Below are 24,291 nucleotides of genomic sequence, written 5' to 3'. Positions count from 1 at the left end.
ATATTATATATAATATATAGTCACTTTATAAAATCATTTAAAACAAAAAACAATTACTTAAGCAAAAATAAAAGTAATCTTGGAATAACATATTTTAAAACAGCTGATTAATTCAAACATAAATTGCATATTTATATATTTGCTGCTTGATTTTTCCGGACGAAAGTTTCCGCATAGATTTTCACGTACTCGATCTATCTGGACACTAATTTTTTCAGAACCTGATTATTCAAAATAGTTTTCTATTTTTAAACTGACTAACAAGAAAATGAAAAAAATTCCCAAGGACTAGATAACATCATTCCATATAATAGGAAAAATACTGAAATATGTATAAGATAAGAGTAAATCCATAAAATATAAATATAGTCTATAAGTTAATATATATGTAATATTAGATATTATGGAAATGCTAGTTCAAAATAAATAAAGTCATATATTAAATATTTTAGTAATATAAAAAAACGATGAAGTATGTAATTGAAAAATAGCCAGAAATATAATTAAATAGTCAATATTATTGAAAACTATTATTATTAAAAATATTTTTTTAATTAAATGATAGTTATATGTAGATATTTTAACAAATAATATTAGTATTCATTAATAAACATTATATATTTGAATTATCAAGAATTGCTCCGAAAAAATTGACAATAAAATATGTATACTTTTTAATTCTGAAATCCTAAAAAGACCTGGATTCGAATCCTATACGAACTTTAATGTTTTTAACTTTCTATTGTGTCTGGAAGATCGGAATTAGTGATTATTATGTAATTATAATTCTTATCGATCATCACAGATTAGGTTTACTTAGATTTCCTAATCTCACGGATGAATATCGTGATGATTAGTTAAAATCTCTAATAATGAGTTAATACAGCCTATAGAGAATATCTTATATGTATTAAAAAAAGATGTATTCGTATCATTTTTCAATATTGATATTGCCTATTAATAAAAACGTTAAAGATAAATAATACTTTTTAACTGCCATAATTATTAAAAAACTTTGCCCGAAACTCTGCTTTAAAATATTTAAATTTATATATAGTATATATCATAGTATGTTTTTTCGTATCTGCGTATATTATTATTTTAGTAATATACTTAGTTATTTTAACACATAATTTGATTAGCAAATTTATTGAAAATATGCATAAAGAATTACTTAAATCTAATAATCCTTAACAGCTTAATGCCCGATGACTCGTATACGAGTCTTGAAGATCATTGTTTAGTGGCCGTGAACTCAGGCATGAGTCCTGTGTCATGCGTTTTCTTTTATCAAAAAAATACTGGCATACCATCAAGTTTGGCTCTATATGATAATCAAATATGGTAGTATACTATTTATACGTACTACCAAATAAAAAATAAATTATATTTTACTGCAGTTTTTTTAAAAAGTGTTTTTAAAAAGACGTCACCTTTTTAAGGCACGTGAATTTCTTTTATGAAGTATATGACCCATAATTATTTATTTCACATACAAAATAATATTTTATGTTACACTATTTGAACAGAAATTAATTTGAGAGTCAACTCTGGTTAGATAAACATAAAGCCAATCTAATCCAAAGATAGTACACCAATTAGCAACGTTTTTCAACGTAAAATTGTGTATGTTATTGCAAAAGTATAAATTAAAATCGTTACAATATATGTATATAATGTACATAGCATAATAATCAAAGAACTTTTAAAAAATATCATCCATTAATTTACGAACATTTTTACCGGGTGTTTGTTATTTTGAAATTGCCTCACTATTTGGAAAAATCGAAATGATTCACAGATTAAAAAATCAGGGGGAAAAAAGCTACAATTTAGATAAATTATCACCGTATAAGCTTATTGTAAAATAATTGAAAAAATTATATTATTGCACTTAAAAGAATCTCTGAGGAATAAAATCACGAATGAATAAATATATAATTTTCATTCCTAATATTTTGTCTAAATTGAAAATGGTTGCAATGGTTACTAACCGGTTATTTATAATTTATTAATATGTATGTTTAAATGCCTCTATACATTTTTGTATAAACGATTTATACAATTATCCATTTATAATTTAATATAATTTGCACTCACCCAATTTTTCTGCGTCCTTTTTCTGCTTACAACTGGCACAGACACATTTATTTTCACCATTACACAAATTAACCACACTATATCACTATTTATATTTATTTTTATTATTAACACTTTTTTATTTCAATATTTTAATATTGATTTTTATTATTTACACTTTTTTTATTTACGTATAAAAACACTCGTCAATATGAAGTGGAATTTCACAACTTCTGCACATGAATGCTGCATCTTTCCTTATTCCATGTGCAGAACAAACACGACATTTTATTCTTACATATTTTTCTCCACTTTTTATTTTTATTGGCTGATGGCTTTTCAGCTTATCCTAAAGCCTTTCTGGTGGATTGACAGCACAGGCACGGCAATATATGGTAGAAACTGGTGAATGTCTTCAGAATCGGTAGATTCCACTGAATTCTGCACCAATTCTTTAGCCTTACTCAAAAGAAAATATTAGAATTTAATTTTGCTGTTACGATACAAATTTCGATAGACACTAAACGAATAAAACAATGAGCATTGAAATAAATGAAAAAACAACATTTTTTGTTTATTCCATTGTTTTTCAAAATATTATGTAACTATGTACATATTAACCGATGCAATTCGATCAATATGTACATAGTTACCTAATTTGTGATTAACACCTCATATTTATTCATACAGTCCATTATACATTGAGGCATATTGTAAGGCCGGTCGTTCTGGTTTTCTCCTCGTGTCTATCATCTGAAATCTCTTTACTTATGTGTTTTCTAAATTTGGATAAGCTTTTTACCTTTTCTGCTATGTTTCATTTGTCAGGCCTTTCATTTTATGTTTTTGATATACTGGTAGATCCCTATTTTTCCAGATTGTTCCACCGTAAAAATAAATATTTTGCGAGTAAAACGCCATTTTAAAAATTGTCTGCATAAACACGGTTCCACTCTTTCATCGCCGTATTTACTAATCTTCCTGCATTTCCAGCGTATAATTTGAAATTAAAAATATAACCGGTATCTGATTCGCAAACCATTCTATTCAACATTCCATATTTGGTTGAGCACCGAATACCCGAAAATTAAATCTACCTAACTATGGAAAAATTCCCTCATCCAGGGAAAGGGTTTGCTTTGATTTATAAACATTATTGAATTTGCCTAAAAAGTAATCATCCATTGCTTACACTTTCACCAGCCGATCTGTACTATTGTATTTGATTTTTTTGCGTTTTTAACAAAAATTTTATAAATGTATTTCTTGACATAGTTTTACGAAATATCGGCGTCACGATTATGGGGTTTGTTAAACTTATGAACTATACCCATTATAATAAGTAAACTAAACCACTTTTTCAGTTCACTTACTGTCACATTGTTCTGTTGTGCATTTTTTCTGTATTTTTGTATTTGTGGAATTTTTGCCGATGATATAAATTTGTTTCCGAAACTATTATTTCGAACAAATCATTGCCAATAAATAAATTGACCACTTCTTCGATGCTTTCCACTACTATTGGGAAAAACTTGTTCTCCTGGATTAACTTCGAAATCTTGATTATTGTTTGTTGGATCAAATTCACCCCAGTCTTCTGAATGAAAGTAAATTCATCACACGCGGTCTATGTTCACGTATACTTGAATTAGAAGCACTTTCGCACATATCACTAAGTCAAATAGGTTTCATCTCTTTCGTTTATTTTGGGGTAATTAAAAATATTTTTTTTAAATTAAAATCACAATTACAAAAGACCTCCGAGAGAAGAGCAATTTTCGCGATACGTTTCGGTTGATAGTTCAGAAGAGACTAAATATACTGCATTCCTTCGATTATAAAATGCATTTTGTTATCGGTGTGAAATTTCTGAATTCGGAGTGCGTCATATACTCTTATAGAATCATTTTCAAAAGGTATGTCTCAATATATTTATGCGAAAAATCATAATATAATTGTTTGCCATTATTCTGTGAAATCGCCCGGTCACCATACAAATTCGGAAAAAAAAACCCCGGTTGTTAAGTTAGAATCCAATATTAACTCAGCGTCATTTTCTTAAATTATTTTTGAGTTAAAAAAATATTTTGTCCACTAAAAATACCAAATGTTCAAACCAACATAATCTAACATTTGACAATTTGTCGCGTAAATTTATCGGACTAAATTCAATATAATCATAGTATTGGAAAACTAAGCATTATTTAAACAATCATTTGATATCTCTTAACTATTTTTAATATTATTTTTTGGGGTTTAATTTAGTAAAAAATATAATTTGCTCTCTTATAATTTATGCTAATATGTATTTAACATATTTTTTGTTTATTTTCAGGTAAAAAATCGACTTATTTTTCAATAAATAAATAAAGCACCAACAACAACTGGGTAACAACTTCACCCCAAAGGTAAATAGTTTTAGAATATTATGAAAAAATTGTCACTTATACAGACTTTTAATTTAAATTTTGGCAGTTGGTCGTACTTTGACCGTTTATATCTTACCATGTCTTTTGTTTATTGTTGGTTGATATCTTGACTCTAAATTTCAATATTTAAAATTAAATTGGCCCTTAAAATTTTCCATAGAAGCCGAATAGTTATATAACACAATGTGTCCTTATGTCGCAAAATTGATTTTTAATAACATAAATTAATTTTTCTAGAAGGTTTCATTTCATCCACCTTATTCTTAGGACCTTGCTCCTTTCATCATGTATTTATTTTGATCAACGCTACACTTCCTATATGGAAATAAAATCAATATTACGATGATAGGGAAAAGAAGTATTTTGCATCAAAGCCTGTAACAATTTATGTTAATGGAATGATTTTTTTGCTTAATTGAAAAAGTGACATTAATTTCTGGATTACCAAACATGTATTACATATTTGTATCTCTTTTAGTTCACATATGTATATACCTCAAACCTAAATTGCATTACTAACTCTATGGGTATTTATATTTATCTTATTATTTTGTGTCTTATGTTATAATCGGCATATATGACATAGACAATAGTTTTTAAAAACACACTTTCCATATATATCAAACTACCGTTTATGATACAACTAGTATTAAAAATAATAATAATTGCCACATTATCTTTTATAGCTTCTAAATCTTAAACCGACTATAGAGCTTTCTTAAGGTTAGCACTGTAATCATTAATATATCTGTGTATTTGTAGTTGTTAAGTTTCTCTAAAGGTTAAAAGATTATATATTCTATTACTTTTTATCAATATATCTACATAATTTAAATATTTTAATATGAGAATTCCAACTGTGCAAATTCCCATGCATCCATTTGAATACGCTTTCACAATTTTTATCCACCGTGCATATTCACGCGCAAATATGTATGTTTACATTGCACATTTTTCAATTGGAAACACGCCGTTGACTTCGATTCCAATGAAGCGTTTTAATCCTACTGCCAATAATCTAATTAAATTGTAATTCTTTGGCTGTCATGCGATCGCAAAAAAGTACCTCTATAGTGCATATAAATACATTCAATACGCGGAAGCTCGCTTAATACTATTTTTCCGTGCGGTATGGTCTCTAAATCAATTTAATTACCGCAAATCCAATTAATTATCGGTAAATTGCATTAGTCTAGAGTCGGCAAAAAAATCCGAACCTCATCCGACAGATTTACGAACCAATCCGCTAAACTAGAAACAATGTGCAGCGACTTAATCTGATTAATTTGCGCTAATAGCCGTATCGTTTAACAACGATGACGGCTCCGTGGTCAACGGGTTAAAGCTCCGATATCGGATAATGATACACTACAACTACAATGTTAATCTAATTAAAATATTATACACATATACAGATAATTTTGTGTATTGCTACTATTTATTTTAATGAAATATTTAACTAATATAGTTAATGCTTTGACTGAAAGATCGATGTTGTAGAGTTAACATTTAATTGGCCATAAATGTAACTCCTACTTTTGCATGAAAATTACTTATTAATGTTACTTTTCTTCCATTATTCTAATACATATGTTTCATGATAGTAATTATAAGTAAAAGTTTACGGGAATGGAACAGGTAAAATATAATCAGATAAACAAATTAGATTTTTTATTATTTTAATGATTTTATTAACACACCTTCATGTCAATGTTTAATATTATAGATTCTTCCAATTAAGACTTATTACATAGATAAGGTTCATATTTGAGTTAACTATATATACTATATTTATATTATTTTTTTGTAATTTATGATAAATAAAACAATAGCAGTAATTTACCTCAAATATATAATCTGTAGTTTAGCGAACATTACTAAAAATTTAATTATATTGCTATCAATAATTTGGAATGTTCAAATTTATCAAAATATAATTGTTAAATTTATATTAGTAGTGCAATGATATTTTAAAATGTTAAAATCTTAAAATATAAGAAGTTGAACTAAAGTAATAATCGTGCTCTACCATAAACAAGCGATTATTTATGACTGCGGACTACTTTACATAATATCATAATGAACTGGTATTAAATTGCCGTATGGCGTATTAATTTACCTGTTTGTCAAGTGAAGGCGTTATGCTATACACCAGATTAGCAGTATATAGGGGCTTAGAATTAAAACCCAACCGGGTATTAAGCCGACTAATTAGGCATTGCATAGATTCGCAACGAGCGCGGAATCCTCACGGATTACAACCAGAGTACATTGAGTACATGTTAGGGTTTCCGAAGGTTCTTAAATTAAAATTAAAATTATAAAAAGTGACATTGAATTATAAATATACGCATAAAAATGGTAATTTGATAAGTTGTATGAGGAGAGCTCGACGCGTGAAAAACGCAACCCGGTGACTCGCGCGTAGGCGTGCCTTTTTAGCTAATCCTTTGGAAAAATTCATCCGATTGGCTTGAAACAATGCTGAATTCAATGTGTTGAGTTGCTATTTGCTGATGAAAAGATTAAAATGGTCTACAAACGGATTATCTGATAGTGAGTGTCGAGCATGCGCTCTCAAACGCTTCCATCTGAATACGTTATTTTTTTTTTAATATTATTTTTGCTGCTTTTCCTATTGAGATTTTAATTTTGTGTTGTGAGGTATATCTGGGGATAGGTTTGGGGTTGTGTTTAATCCGGTTGATATCGATATGTTGTGCGTGACCGAAAGCCGAAGGGTTCAATCGGTTAGCTGCACACAACAAGTACACATGTTAGTGTAATTGCATAGTATTGCTGGGGGTCAGCTATATGGCGGTTTTCAAAATAACGGCGTGTAATACAATATGAAAATAATTTGATTAAGATAATTCAATTTAATTTATTTATTGCGGAGCCAGTTGTGGTTAGTGATTGATGGTTGTGACTGCAATGCAACCACAAATTGTAGCCTTATGGCTTACTTTCTTATATATAATTATTTAAAATTTTAATTGATTAGTTAGCAATTATATATTAAAAAAAGGTTAACTATTTAAAAAAAACGTTTTTAACATATTTATAATATACATTATTATTTTATAAGCTTAAAGCCTATTATAAAATTAAAACAACAGTAAAAATAAATTAAAATAATTTCTCAAGAACTCTTGAGAAATTTGGACATATAAAAAACATTGTAAAATACATTATGTTTTTCTTTTATTACTGTTGATATTTTTGTTTATAGAAAATCTTATTACTGATTATATTTACAACATTTTTGTCAATATGTATGCATATAACATATAGGTTAGTTATTACGTAAAATATTACCAAACGAAAATATTCGAGTACATAATTATTAAATTCAAAAGCAGTACATCTTTGTAAAGAAATTTGTAGTCTGTACTTTTCTTTTTCTGGTAAATTCAGAAATCTCCAATATTTTGCTGAAAAAATTCTTACCATCAACTTATATATTACATTTTTATAATAAATCTTAGCGTTAATGACAAACATTTATATTACAAGAGGCTTAATAATTTAAACTTAAATATTCTTACCTATTGCATTAAACTTAATTTTTTGTATTTTATTAAAGATTTTATTTTTGTATCATGTGACATTTATTAAGATTGAATTTTCGTTTCAATCGGTATATCTATATGCATACCTTATATTAATATAAATTGCTTTGGGTAAAACAATTTTTTTGGAATTATGTAGGGATTTTTTTAGAGATATTACAGATTATTTACGAATGCTTAAAATAGCGCTGGATTATAATATAAAATGCATAAGTTCAGTATATATTACATTTCAATAAAGAGAAAAAAATAATGAAGGTCAAGTTTATCAATCTATATTTTTAGGTATATGTTAGTGTTGAAAAACTATCATTTAATTTTAAAATGTTTGTAGAATACTGTTATATAATTTTACATAAGATATTATGCAAATGCGTAATAATATACAATTTTTATTTGTATTTTATTTAAAAGTAGGCATATATATTATAATATGTTCAACGTTACAGTTGTTTGCTTCGGTATTCTGTACAAAACAAACGAGTATTATTACTTCTTTACTCATCATATCATATTCTAAACATACATATCCTCAACTTTTACGATGCGAATCGGCGGCGACCGCAAAACGCTTTGGCAAGCTCCCTATGAGAAAAAATATAAAATAACAGAAAAATATGTCCGAGTCATGAAATATGGTGGTCGGTTTAGAAACTCGTTATTGCAGCTATCCGTGTGAACCCGCCATAATAATTGGCTGCAGTCGGAGGTAATTATGCACCCGTGCACACGGATAATGCATAATTATGCTCACAATTTTTCAAAACTTAACGCTAATTAATCGGCGCAAAAGCACCCATGCCCGGTATATACATATTATATGAGAGGCGTCTTTATTTAGCACCAGACGCCAATTCGAAAATGTTTAACGCCCTCCGAAGAGAAGGAGGAGGCAGTCGTAAACAAACGGTGGCATGGGTGCCGGTGCCTTTGATTGAGAAAAAAGGCGATATAGATGTTAAATTAATACTTAATATAAAGATAAGACTGTGGAAAGCCGTTGTAATGTTTATATTATATACATACATATATATTAGATTTCATATCAAGCGCTTTGTGCCTATTTATAAAATATATTTCAACACCTGATCATTGAAAATGTTTTCTGTTAAATTGATTTTATTTGCCAAAAAATATGTTTTGGATGTTCTATTCCTGACATGGCATTTTTTTGACCATAAGAGTCATTTTATTTATTATTATTTACATTAAACGATTCTTTGTATGAACTATTTATTAGTGAAGCAAATGATCACATCATTGCTTTACAGGATTGCCTTAATTATATATGTGTTTCATTAGTTTTGCTAAGCCCGAATTCCTCGAAAGTATAATCAAACTATTAACTTCGATGGTTAGTTTGTTTTTGGCGATTTCTTGAATTCAGAAAACTCTCAATTGAATAAATTGTAGGTTTTTCTTCATATATTATTTTGTGCTGAAATTGTCACCTTCCCTTAAATTGAGGTATTGATTTTATTGTAAGGCTTCGATACAATCGAGATTAATTTATTTTTATTGATTTTAGACGAATGTTTATATATAATATATGTATTAAATATTGTCATGATATTTCGTGTTCCCTTTGATATAATTCGTTTTACTTTGTGTTCAGATTTTTCTTAATAATTATTAAATCAATCGACTGTGTTTTTATTAACTTTATTGACCCAACCGCCTGATGAATAATTAAGACTTACCTGAGATGGCAGTGGTCATCTTCACGGTCCGCCTCGGACGTTTGTTATGTTCGATAAACGTGTTTTCGGTGTTTGCTTAATGGGATTCCTATATACACAAAACGAAAGGCTTATATCTTCGCGTTATATCGGGCATCTCTAACCAACGGTTAATAAATGGCTTAACGTCTTTATACATAATTACAACTATATTTTACGGCGCAATAATGTCAACTGATACAGTATAAAAATCAATCAAGCGATCTATTTGTTAATGAATTATCTATATATAATATATTGATACAATTCAATTATACACATACAGTCGGCCGATCAAAATTATAGACCCATCACTATAAAAAAGCTATCATAAAGACTAGCGAATATGGGTTTTTAAACGCCTTGAGCTATGATTCAATTATTTTCCTATACATCAAGCTGTCTATTTTTTATGATGTTTTTATAAATGAAGTAATGAAGATGATCTCCAATTAAATTGTAATAAGATATATAGTATGCCAAGTGTTATGAGTTTTGGCATCTGAAACTTTATAGTGACGTTTGCGCATGCGCGTTTTCTTAATCGAATTTAATACGTTTCGTTAATAGCTCGATGTACCTATGCAATCAAAGGCGTTTCGCTCTCTTTAACTTCGTCCAGAATCCAACATAACCATTAGTCTCCGATCAGTGTCGTAAATCCTCGTGAAGATAACAGGCTCGATCTGAGTAAAGTAGCATAACGAGACGAGACGAGAATAAAAAACTGTATCTTAATGGAGAATGTATCTAACGCGTACTCGTCTGCATTAATTCGCAGCACATGAAGGTATAAACAGGTTGCTTTTAAAGTAACGTAATAGCACGTGTCAGTAAAACCACAATATTTACAATCGTTTTCTTTTTAATAATATCATTCGTAGATTTATTTTTGGGTTTTCTTCTTATTTTTTATATTAATAATGTGATTAGATATTTTATTTTGAATTAAAGAATAAAAACACAAATCACGATTCACAAGTATTTTAGTGAAGCACAGTTATTGCAATTAAAAATATATCAAGTCTTATCACCGCCTAAACGTCCATTACAATTTTATGCATTTATAAGATTCTTTATGAGCTGGGCCGCGGAGAGCTAACCCAAGCCCTGGAAAAACAATGATTTTGGACCTCATGAAAAAATGGCATTTTATATATTTTTTACCATCGTAGTATAATTTCTTGAATAAATAATAATTGGTATGAGTTAATCCTTTCTATGCAACAAATAAATATAAAAAATAGCAACCATTACGATATATTTACTGAAATCATATTTTATGCGAAATATTTTTATTAGGCATTAAAAAATATTAAAAATATCTACTCGTAATATTTACCTGATAATTAGTCGTGTTTTCTTTGCTGCTCAGTGTTGTCATATAGTGAATTTTTAGTCCAGGTCAAAAGCAATAAAAGCGCTCGATTATTAGTCGTTTATTTTAAGACTTTTTATAATAATATTGCGAATGAGAATCGAATAAAGCACATCTAAACCGAATTTTGACCAATAGGAGAGCACAAAAAACAATTATCCCTTCTCAGAAGTCAAAAATCCACGTCAAAAGCAATAAAATCGTGTCGGCGCCATCACAGTGGGAACTTCTGAGAAGTGATAATTGTTTTTTGTGCTCTCCTATTGGTCAAAATTTGGTTTGAAAATACTTTGATCAGTCCTTTTATATTAAAAGTCAATAGTAATATCGGTTAGGATACCTATCATATTTTTAAAACATAGTGTAATATCGAAATGCCGACAAACTGTGGAGCAATATGTGAGATGCGATGTCTGTCTGTACTTATTCTTCCGCTTATTTTCCTCTGAAAGATGGGTTGGTTCAGTTTTTTATTTTGAACTTGACTTTGAAGTTCAAAAAATTTAATTAGTCTTAGAACATTCATTAGGTTAGGTTTGGACTTGAACAGCAAATGGACGTTTTGCAGCTCTCAAAATGAGTTTTATAGACATTGAAAAGCAGTATATTAGCTCCTATCAGCTAAATTGTATTTTCGCTAGTAGAAAAAATATCTACTAGTAAAAATGAATTTGAGCGTAGCTAGTGAAAATATAGCTTTACCAAAAAATACACATTCGCTGTAACCCTTATGCATCGGATGTAGAGTCTCCAATTACTCGAACCTTCAACTACTCGAGTATCGAATATTAAAATTTTAAAATACTCGAGTACTCGAGTACTTTCGAGTATTTACCAAATGTACCAAAATAGCTATTATTCATATTCGTGCACATATAAATAAATAAATAAAATACTTAGTATGTTAATTTTTACAATTATTTTAACTTCACGAACATACTTTTTTAAAACAATAATGCAAAAAGTGTCTCGAATTTAATATTACTGCTAACCTTTGGTTTTATTATTCCCGTTATGGAAAAAACCCTTTCCGTTGCTGTTGGTCTTATTATCATTAACGCGTTGGATAAGGCTTCTAATTTATATCTGTTCGCTTTTTATAGATATAAAATTTTTTGAACTCTCTTTTTATGTTCTCTTCTTTCATTCCCTTTTCTGCTTTTCTCTTATTTCCTTCGACTATTGACAAAATAGCATTTTGTAATTCTTCTTGAATAGATTTTTTTTCTTAACAATATACAATATTCTACTCCTTCTGATTATTGCTAAGAATTTAAATGTATATCCTTCGAAGATGTATTTGGGTGAATCCCTTTCGCTCTAGAGCTAAACGGTTCGCAAAGAACTGACTTTACTTTAAATGCCTTTAAAACACACAATTGTTTTGATTTCTATTTTAAGCTGAGGGATCAGTATAAACAATTTACAACACTTTACGCTACAACTGCATAGTCATAAAACCTAAAATTTTTTTTGTTGATATTTCATATTGTTCATTGCCATAAATTAGATAAGTCGGGACTGTCGAACAGAAAACACAAAAGAAATGTCTCCGTCGTACCCACTAACATAGCCGACGACCGGAACTATGCAACTATGGAACTATGAAAAAATTATACCTGATAGTAACCGCTCTAACTCGGGACTTCGGGCATAAACGCCAAATAAAAGCAAGACGTTAACCTTTACCGGACCAAGTTAAAGTTATTTTTGTTTCTGAAATATTTCAAAATTTTTTAATTTCGAGTATTAATCGAGTAATTTTCAAAATACTCGATTATCAAGTACTTGAAAAATAGACAAGTATACTCGAGTATCGAGTACTCGATTACTCGAATTGGAGACTCTAATCGGATGTTAATAAATAATCATAAGTATGTAAATATATATATTACTACATATAGAAAAGTTTAAATCATATTATTTTAATAGCACCTACTAGATAATTTATATTTTCACTAATAAAAATATATATCTTCTGGTGAAAATGTATTCTGATATGATTTTACTGAAATGACATATTTGAATAAATATTTTCGGGATAGATTCGAGACTGTTTTTTCTAGATTTTTTTTTAGGAAAAAAGCACATGAAACTGCTTATTTATTTTAGGAATAAACATTTAATTTAGTTGTTAATTTACTGGTAATACACTCTATAAAAACATTAAATGTATATAATTAAGCTGGTGCTGTTATTGATTTTTCAATATTTCTTTGTTTTTTTCTTAGGTATTCGATTTGAATTTTCAGATCGAATACCTAAATTTACTGCTAATATTCTACATTTGTTGAATATTTTCTCTCTTGTCTAATATTTGTTAAACGTTAAAAGAGCAATAAAGTCGACAATAAATTACAAACAAACTTTAACACAAATGGAGCCGCGTCAGAAATCTACAATCTGTCTCTATGAATAATAATGTTTATTGTGAAAGTACTACCTAGAAAGTTGATGTTTTTGAAGGCAATGTTCCGCTCTTCTTGTTTAATATGTATAAAAATGGGCTATAGAAACTTATACCTGAAATACATCAGTATATATGTAGGTACATTTCAAACAACCGTTGTTTAGTTTAGGTTCAATATTTAAGGTCGGGCTTTACTTTTTATATAAATATATTCTTGTTATGACTTTTTCCAGAGTTAGGCCTTTCTTTTTTACTCTCTCCCCCTCTCGCCCGCATATGAGTTGTATAAGTAGCTCATTGTTAAAAATATTTTTTGTATCGAATATGAGAAATTAGCTCGATTTGAATTAATTACTAGTGAGATTATGATAATCTTGAAAGCCTTATCTGTGATGATATATAGAAATTAAAGCTATATAATATAAAATTATATAATCAGATAAATACACAACATTAATGGAAGATTTGGAATGTATTCTGTGCTATTAAAATATTATTTTTGATAATCTAATAGCGAAGAATAGTAAAATTTATAATATATTATTAGGTCATTTTCATATTTCTTAAATAATAGTATGGCCTAAATATGACAAAAATGAATGATGTTTTAAATACAAAAACCATTTTTAATTCATATACATCTATCAAAAACATATTGTACATACGTTGTCTATTTAAACTATTACAAAACTAGAGTTTACCTTTTAAAATGAATAAGCAATATTGAAGGAAAACATAAAAATGATCAAGATAAATCCGGTCATATTAATTTTCATTTTCTTCAATTTTTTAAATATTTTTTATATTAATATAAACTGTGCTACACAGCTATAATATGTATACATATACTTTTACGACTTTAATCTGAGTTTTGACGAGTTAAGTCGCTTAGATTTAGTATCTATATTATGTATTATACATCTTCCCCTATTGTATTCTTTATCATAATTTTTAAATCTGATTTTGTACATCGTCTATAAATTATTGATCGGATTTTCCAGTCTACAAAAATTTATATTATCAGGTTGAAAAATATGTTTTTTTTTTATAGTTAACAATAAGGATCTTGTTATACATATATATATATACATATTGCCTATCTTCATAATTGTAAATTTTAGAGGAAATACTAAATATTGCATGGTTTATCTAATCATTTTTATTCATGTTTTTTTATCAGGAAAATTTTTCATTAATTTATCTATGTGACAATGGGGTTGTAAAATGTCCTTGCGTCGCTTTTTATGTCTGAATTACAATTTTAGAGATATGCGATTTTCATAGCATATCGGACCAAAATAACAATACTAAATAATTTTCATCGAGAAGTAGAGTTAGTCAATTTACACTTAAGGCCGTCGATACAGGTATTTGGCTTATCTTTGGTGAGCGATGACAGGCAATCGTCTCGCTACCGAGATACACCAACCGCGCGTCCGGGCGCCCATCGTCACCCCACAAAGTGATTCATCAGCGAGACCTTTGAGGTGGAAACTGTTAATGAATTATCCACTGTTGGGTGTACGGCAGAGAGTGCGAAGTGGCACTTTATCCATTAGCCGGATCGGTCAGGGCATAAATCTTTTTTGTCGTGGCCGGTTCCGCAGAAGGCGGCGACACGCTTAAATTACTCGCCCGATTTATTGTGTCGGCCTCTCACGAATTCCACCACCTTTTTTCGCCTTCTTATTTCTCCTCTTTTGCTCCATTCCCTTCCAGGTACTTTCGCCTATCTGATCGGCCCGCGAAAGTGCCACTTGATCAATTAACGTAAACTCTTAAGGTGGAAAGAACGCGTTAATAATGTCGAACCAAATCAAGCGTAGGACCATTCCGATTTCACAGATTTCAGTGTTTCAATTATCAGAATTTGATTGTTATGAATTGTCATTATATTGCATACATATATTTTATTTTTATAGAACATCCAGACTCATTAGGATATACAAATATAATTAAGTAAATATTTGTCAATCAAACGATATCTTTCTTCATCCTTTTTTTAAATCAAAAAAATAAACACAATAATTTAATAAAAAATTATGGCACAATTTAAGAGGAATCGCGAAAAAATCCTGCCAAAGGGCAATTGTAGGTCAATATCCTCATAAATAAGGGAACGTAGAAGAAAGAAGTTTTATGTTATATAAAAAAATACCACACTTTTTAAACACCCCACAAAAATATACACGACATGATCCCGCCTCTACGCACTCTCATACTTCATCACAGCATTTTTGACACAAGGCCTGTCATTCTGGGTGTCTTCCCTCAATCAACATCATCTTGACAAAAGTTACACGGTAATTACCCGCGGATACTGGGTGTAATTATATTACCGTCCGGCCGCCACACTTAATAATAGGTTCGCATTAATGACGTAAAACAATACGATATTTCCACCGAATGAAAAAACTAAACATCAACAACAACGAACGACAAGTGGTAGTGCTATCAAAAGATGGATGTAATGTCCGCGGTTGAATGATGATCACGGATCATAGAACGTATACTTTGGGGCCCCGGGGGCCCGGGCTGATGCCGCGTCATTAGGCCGGACCCTGATGACTTGGGGCACCACCAAATTGTCGGCGTTGTTATCTTCTCTCTCTCCGCACAACTGAGCCATCTACATTTTTTTAAATTAAAAATCATTTAGAGAAGAAGCCTCTTTCGAGCGGGTGAATCGTTCAAACATTGTAAATCTCGATAATGTTGCTTTATACGTAGGGCTCGGAGTGAGTCGATCGTTTTATTGTTAGGAATAAAGCGGTTGGCGCATATAAAAGTAGCCCAACTTTGGTGCTATTCTGTAATTATGGTGGCCAGTATAAGGTGTTTGTTTTATGAAGGTTAATAACCGCAATAAGAACTACAATATATTTTTAATTGCTCAGCATCTGATTTTGTTCGGTGAACTTCTGCTATAAACTATCTTTATAAAATATGCAATACAATAAAAAATCTCTGTAAAGTTAAAGTAATATCTTCATAAAATAATCTCAATAACCCAGATTTTTTTTCTTTTTTCTATACTTATACTATAATACAATCTATCTGTTTCACTTTTGTTCTTAAAATATATCTACAGCAAATTTATATATAAAAACAACTTTATTCTTAGAGATTAACTTGTAGGTAAATATTAATTAAATTTTTTTAATTAAAATAAAATACATTTATATAATTTAGAGCCAAAATTTTCACACATTATTTTTTCAATATAATGAACAAATAATCAGTTATTCATTCAGGATCATTAAGTCCTTATTACTCAAATATATTTAATACTTAAATACAAACTATCATTAATTGTTATTTTTTCTAAATTTGTAATATAAATTTTGAGTCACCCAAAATTCATACACTATTCATCAAAAACATAATAATCAAAATATACAATCAAAGAATTTTTTTATTAATATATTAGAAAGTACTATAAACGTATTTTGCGTATCGAGTTTCGAAAATAAGGATTAAATCAAACTCAAATTTAAATTGCTAGCAATACATTATAATAAATGCTAAAAAACACATTTTAATTAATCCGGAACTTTTAATCCTTCCTTTCTTCCTTCTTATGTGTAAATCATTAAAATAATTTTAGGTTCTTTCTCTCAAATTGTGACTGCTTATGTCTATTTTTATTTTTATTAATAAAATACTGATTTTTAATCGTTTTCATGTATATCATAAATATTATAGAAAAATTGTACAATATATTTAATTTTAATATAAGTTTGTAAATTTATGCAACTAACGAATTTCTATCGATTAAAACTAAAAATCACAAAAATGTTTCTTTCAAGAATAAAATAAAATACATGCATTCAATTAAGTACAAGTTACTGTTTCATAACTATTTTATAGTTTTTAAGTAGAAAGTTAGAAGATAAAATACTGCTAAATTTAATGAAAAACATCAATTTAATCAGGGAAAAATACAAAAATTAAAGGTGTTTATCATATCGATTTTCACCAATTTATCTTTTTGCTTGAATTCTTAATTCGCCTTGCTTTCATAATAAAAACCAATAAGTCACTTAAATTGTTAAATCTTAAAAAAAATGAATATGGATTTTTTAAAATGCGTCTCATATTACAAGTATATACACAATAATATTAATATCAAATATGAAAAATAAATTGAATTACAAGGTCAAGGTCAAAGTCATTGATCTGTTATTCAAATCAACATATTTTGTAAAAAAGTTGTTGTGATAATTATATTCGGTTCAAAAGTTTGTCTACAACTAGTGACTAGGGGTAAACAAAGTTTCAATACTTGGTCACGTGTTTAACGATATGATATACCTATAAAAAGGGTCAATATTTAAAACCAATTGGTTCAAGCTAATTAATGCACCAAATATTAATATCAAAATTTACACTTTAGTAAACAAATATGATTTTTTGACATAAAAATATAATGTTTGTAGAAAAAAATATTTATTATTATTCCTTTAAGGTTCTGTATATTTAATAACAATGATCATATAGCAAAATAGTTTAAGTAGAAAAGCTCTCAAAGAACTTCATGCATTGAATATGTTTAATTCGTTTTTTATGTTAATGATCAATCATTAATTTGAAACGGTTCTAAACAGCAAATAGCCCCAAAAACAATCGACCCGGTTGTTTATAATAATAATAAAAAATATCAACCAGCTATTAACTCGAGGCACCCCCGACGTTAAATAACGACCGATCGTTACGCGAATTAAAGTTTATTCGCGCGCCGTAATTCGTTTTAAGCTCGGTCGTTACCTGGGGTGAGCCAGGTGAACAGGCGGATAATGGCTCCCGTCGAGATGATTAGTTTATCTGCCGGGGGGAGTCATCCCTGCAAAGGGAAAGAATGTCATTAAAACCCTAAAAACAATTTATTCCGAAACGGATCCGCGAGGGTGGCGATGGTACGTTTTATTGTCGTTTACACTAAGCGCGTGGTCAGTACCTGTGCTCGTGACTAAACGAGCTTTTATACCAATATATGTATTAAAATATTATATTTATAAATAATTTTTTAATTCTTCGGTTCTCAGTGTTTTGTAGAACCCAAGTTTAGAAATTCAGCGATACATATGGCAATTTTACCGCCACCTATGTATATCTTTACAATTATTTGTGTTGCATATAAATTGATAAAAAAATTATATTATATTGTATTGCAAAAAGAGCGCATACAATTTTTTCTTTTTATAAAATTATTTATCAAGGAAGCTATATTTTGTGTATTCTTTGAGAAATATTTTCATGTATAATCTTAAGCAGAATATATTGTATTACGGAAAATATTGAGCTTAATTTTTTACTATATTTTTTTATTAATTGTCAAATGGTTTCAAAAATGTAAATCGTTGATAAAAATATTATTTTACTGATATTTATGGAAGATGTTTCTTTATCCATGGAGAGACAAAAATACATTATTTGCAGTAATTCGTAAAATTGATAAAAAAATATCAATAAAGTAATACTTGTCTGGATCAAAAAACTGTTGAATTTGAAAGTTAATCAAAAAAGTCAATTATTTGTTAGTTGCCTTTTGTATTATTGATTTTCGTTATAGCGAATTTTAGACAAGCTTCAAAATCTAAAAAAAATATATATAAACATGTCGTATGCCACTTTTAATATCAGAATACAGTAATAGTCAAACTAAATTTAATAGAAAATTAAAAATAATATGCTTAATCATAAGTCATATTCATATTCTTTCCTTGGGGTCTTTATATGATATATCCAAGTATTATAAACTATTGTTTATTTTTTTACAAAGTGAGCTACATTATTGTATAACAAAATTGAATTAGATTTTTTATAATCACCTGTTATTTTCTGTCTGATATTTATTGTAGTTTAAATTTGATTTTAATTATATTTTTTCGATGTTTTAGAACTGCACGGTAGCAAATATTATCTGTGTTTTATTTATATTTAATATTAGTTTTTTTAGTATATCAGTGTCGAAGCTATAAAATTTTTTTTTTTTTACTAAAATTAATATTAAATAATTATATATTATTGTAGGCAAATAGTTTCATACTTGATATTATCTAAACTCAATTTTTTAGTATAATATAATAATCCTGTATTTAGCTGCTACATGATAAACGATCTTTAGGTTAATTATTTAAAAACATTTGTGTAGATATTAAAAAGGAGCCATCGGTAAAATTTTAGGCAGTCGAAATTATTATTATAATAACTTTAGATATTTTACAATTTCTAAATATTTTCATTAAATAAATTTCAATATTTGCTTTAAAAAAATTATATTTTAGCTACATTTAAATATGCTTACGGTTTTTTATATAAAAATACCAAAAAATATTTAATGACGTATTATATATGTAATATAAAAAAACATTAAAGCTTATTTACGCAAATATAAGATGGCTCAACTTATATATAAAAATAAACGCAAAATTAAAATTTTCAGTGTTTTTTTACTTTTTTTTTATTATAATTTTATTTTTAATTGTTTTTTTGAAGTCTTGCTTAAGTCAGTTAGCTAAAAAATACTGGTTAGATATTTGCAATGCTTGACTATGATATTAGTTTTAGAAGTTCTATATTATTATTTTTTGGTATAAAATTCCATATAAAAATAGCTTTGTATTTTTTACAAACTCATAAACTTTGTTTACTGTTGTGATTAGTTTTTTTATTGGCAGGTATAGTTTTTTTATTATGGTCGATTTAATAATTTTTACGACTATATGTGAAGCACAAAAGTATTTTTTTTGTGAATTTAATTCTAAATTTCTAGACTCCAAATCGATGTTTTTTTTAAATAATATATGATACTACCGAAATTGTAATTTAACATTTAAGTGATAATATTACGTTTTGTTATATCTATATAGTTGACTGTTGAATTATTTTCCGGATATTATTTTCTTTAACTTTTAGTTTTTCTGTTATTTTTATGTTGAACCACGTTCATTCTCGCTCGACTAACAGTAAATTACACATTTCGTAGGGTCAGGGCACAGAGGTAAGCCGTTGGTTAGATTTATCCTGAGTGCGTTATGAGTAATAGGGGTAGTAGCAGGGGCACGAGCCATTGCGTGACCAAAAACCCTCTGCCAACACGAAACCCGGATACAGTTTCAATCGCATTGCTTCTGATTTTTGAGACTAAACGTTGTCGATGGCTTAAAATTAAAGAAGAACAAATTTAGTTAATACGTACAAAATTTGAGAGCGTACAATGAAAGGAATTGTTGTATAAGTTTTTAATTTTGTTTCAGTGTAAAACCACCGCCAAAGGAGGGAGTAACCAAAAGCAATCCCAGCAAAAGGCATCGAGAGAGGTTGAACGCTGAGCTGGACACCCTCGCCTCTCTGCTGCCATTCGAACAAAATATCCTCAGTAAGCTGGACCGTCTCTCCATATTGAGGCTTTCCGTTTCCTACCTACGCACCAAAAGTTACTTCCAAGGTGAGTAAACCCACAATCATCGGCCGCCGGCCAATTAAAAACCGTTCATGCCCAACGATCGCGGTGCCCGTAATTATTTACCTTGATTATGTCTCGAAATTTGATTTTACGTGATTTATGGCTGTCGAATACATCATTTGCGCCTTAAAGTTACTACTAATTTAAAAGTTGTAGATTATACGCGTAAGGAAAGATTAGCAATGTTTTCAAAATGGCATTGGGATTTTTTGTAGAAGTTCAGAAGTACATTTTAGAATTTCGCAATATACTTTATAATCAATTTTAGTATCAAATGCGATAAAAACTTTCTAGTCATAATAACATACAAAATATCAAATAAGCGAAGATTTGTCTTTTTTTCTGCAATGACAAAATATCACGATTTATATTAAAAATATATATATAAACACGTTGATTTTATCTGAATCGTTCTAACATTTTTATAATATTTTTATAAAATACTTTCTTAACACAATTACATTTTGTGATTTTTTTGTAAAGAAAAATGTTGGAACTTACATCTTGGTATTATTTTATTCAAGTATATTCTTAACATATCTTGAAGTTATGGTATGAAAGACAAATATCAATAATTTATTCCAAGGATTTGTTTTTTTTTGTCAAATCTTTTCGATTTTACTGTTAATATCTATGGCCGAATGTCGTTCTCTGAGTAATCACATATAAACGTACTTTAAAGGATAGAAAAGACTCTGACAAGTTTTGATAATCAAAAGTGTTAAAATTGTCTTAGTCAGTAATAAAAATTTTGTAGGTCAAACATTAATTTTTTAAGAGATTTAAAATTTAAAAAATCCCGCAATCCCGAAAGAGCGCCATTTCATTGCGTTTTATGATAAAAAAGCACTGGTGACATTTATTTTATTCATTATGGTACAGCTTACAAGCAATATATGTCACTGTGCACGACCTAGCTTAATTTTAAGATTAGGAAAATCTGAAAAAACCTAATCTGTGACAATCGATCGAAATTATAATTTTATATAGAATTTGAGAAACACTAGGGTTCATATAAGATTCGAACATATGTATAGACATTTTAGAGCAGCATATTGGTGCCTATCAGTTAAATTAAATTATCGCTAGTAGAAATATATAATATATCTACTTGTGAAAATGTATTTGGACTTTAGATCTTTACCAAAAAATACGAATTCGCTGTAACATTTATACATCGGATGTAAATAAATAATGATAAGTATGTAAATATATTTATTACTATTTACTACATATAGAAAAGTTGAAATCATATAATTTTACTAGCACCTGCTATTTTCGAAACTGTTTTTTCTAGATTTTCTTTTAGTAATAACCACATGAAACTTAAAACAGTATTTATTAATTTTGCTGCATGAAATCTAGTTGTCAAATTACCGATAATAAAATCTATAAAAACATTAAATGTTTATAATTGAGCTGGTGCTGTTGTTGATTTTTCGTTATTTGTTTGCTTCTTCATGTATTTTCAGATCGAATACCTGAATTTACTGCTACTAATTTACATTCGTTGAATATTTTCTCTCGTGTCTAATATTTTTTAAACGTTCAAAAAGTCAACAATAATTTGCAATCAAATTTTAACTTTAATTTTAAATAATGTTTATGTGAAAATATTTAGAAAGTGGGTGCTTTTGAAGGCAATGTTTTGCTCCTTTTATTTATTGTATAATAAATGAACTTATACCTGGAATACATCAGTATAGGCACATCTCAAATAACTGTAGTTTAGCTTAGATTCACTATTTGATGACTGTATTTATGTTCAGCATTGCTTAAAAATAACCCTGGAAAAGCCATGTGACTTCTAGGGTCGATTGAGTTATATATATTTAAGAACAAAAACAATGAATGTTGTACTAGATTATTGCAATATATTCCTCATTATATTATATGAGCTGCTACATAACTTGAGTCGTGAAAATATCACAATGGAAATACTCGAGCTGCAATTCACGTTGCCGCGTTTATTACATATCGCTTACTATGACAATGATCACATGCATTTCAACAACCGCAGTGATTGAGAAAATTTCTTAATAAGTATAAATTTGCTACGTTATTGCGTATTTGATTGCAAATATTTTTCCACGAGTCATTTTCCGTATGTGAGATTATATTTATTTGCGTTTATATTTTTTTAAAGAAAATAAAAAATCTCGGGTTGTCTATGCAGTTGACTTGGGTCAGCATATAATGGCACTTATGGGGGTTAATGGCTGCTATTTGACAAAGTACGGGTAGGCTGACCATAATTCATGTCATTATTTTACCTGACGACCATTGTCGATTGCGTACTCACAAACAAATTACAGCATTGCATCTTCACATGTTGTTGCTGGGTTATTGTGCCAATCAAAACGGCGGCGACGCTATTATTGCCATTCATTTTCATTGTATATTACATTATTGTATAGTTTGATCATATGTCGCATTTATTAAAAAATATAAAACGTAGGAAACATTTATTGTAAGATCTTCATCCTAATATAAATCTAATTATGATTATTTATAAAATTAGATCCAATCTTTGATATTTTATATTTATTTTACACAAAGGAATATTTGCAAGTTTTGCTATTAAATCAATAAATAATAAAAATATCTTTTAAATATTGATGGTTTATTTTTTAACCAATGCTACTTTGGTTATAATTTTTTTTATCTTTAACTTATTTCAGATTGATTTAATGTTGAAGTACGTATTTTTCTATGCTCTATTTATAAAATAAATACAGATTTATATATATTTAACCAGATTGTACATAAGTTTAGGAATATATAGATATTATCAAATTTATTTATATTTTTTGACACATCATAAATATATTATGTTCATATTATTTCTACAGCAATAATACGTTAATTACGCAATTATACTATAATACATCAAGCTTTGGCCGAAACGCAGACAAGCTTTTCGTCGCCATCATTTATTCATACTCATATTTTGTTTCCATTCAGCTCTGATTACCATATATACACAGGGTGGCCCACAATTCGCCCATACCTACGAATTGGGTCAATGCTAATACGTGTGATTGAATCCGTTTCCGTCGGAAAATTCTTCGTGACTTTTACGAGGGAGGAACTTTCCCTATTATCATCACGAAAGCGGGTTTTTTTTTCGACAAACATTTTTCTTCTCTTGATACATTCATATATACAGCTTGGCCAAAAGTGATTAATTCTCTAATAATTAGCCTGCCAGTTCCACCTACTTATCTGCAATAACTC

General features: G+C 28.7%; 1 protein-coding gene across 2 annotated transcripts in view; it reads left to right on the top strand.

The window, feature by feature from the left end:
* ss (aryl hydrocarbon receptor spineless) overlaps window positions 1–24,291 on the top strand; it is a 173,790-nt gene that overhangs the window by 68,697 nt on the left and 80,802 nt on the right. For both annotated transcript variants that reach the window (XM_088183218.1, XM_088183217.1), the window contains exon 2: window positions 20,846–21,036. In XM_088183218.1, coding sequence (XP_088039344.1) covers window positions 20,846–21,036 — 191 coding nt within the window. The remainder of the gene's footprint in view (window positions 1–20,845; window positions 21,037–24,291) is intronic.

Source organism: Plectrocnemia conspersa, unplaced genomic scaffold, assembly GCF_051122295.1.
Source record: "Plectrocnemia conspersa isolate PC_06_02 unplaced genomic scaffold, ASM5112229v1 ptg000003l, whole genome shotgun sequence".
Classification (NCBI taxonomy): Eukaryota; Metazoa; Arthropoda; class Insecta; order Trichoptera; family Polycentropodidae; genus Plectrocnemia; species Plectrocnemia conspersa.
The sequence above is the reverse complement of the archived record's forward strand: the minus strand, read 5'-3'. Positions and strand labels throughout refer to the sequence as shown.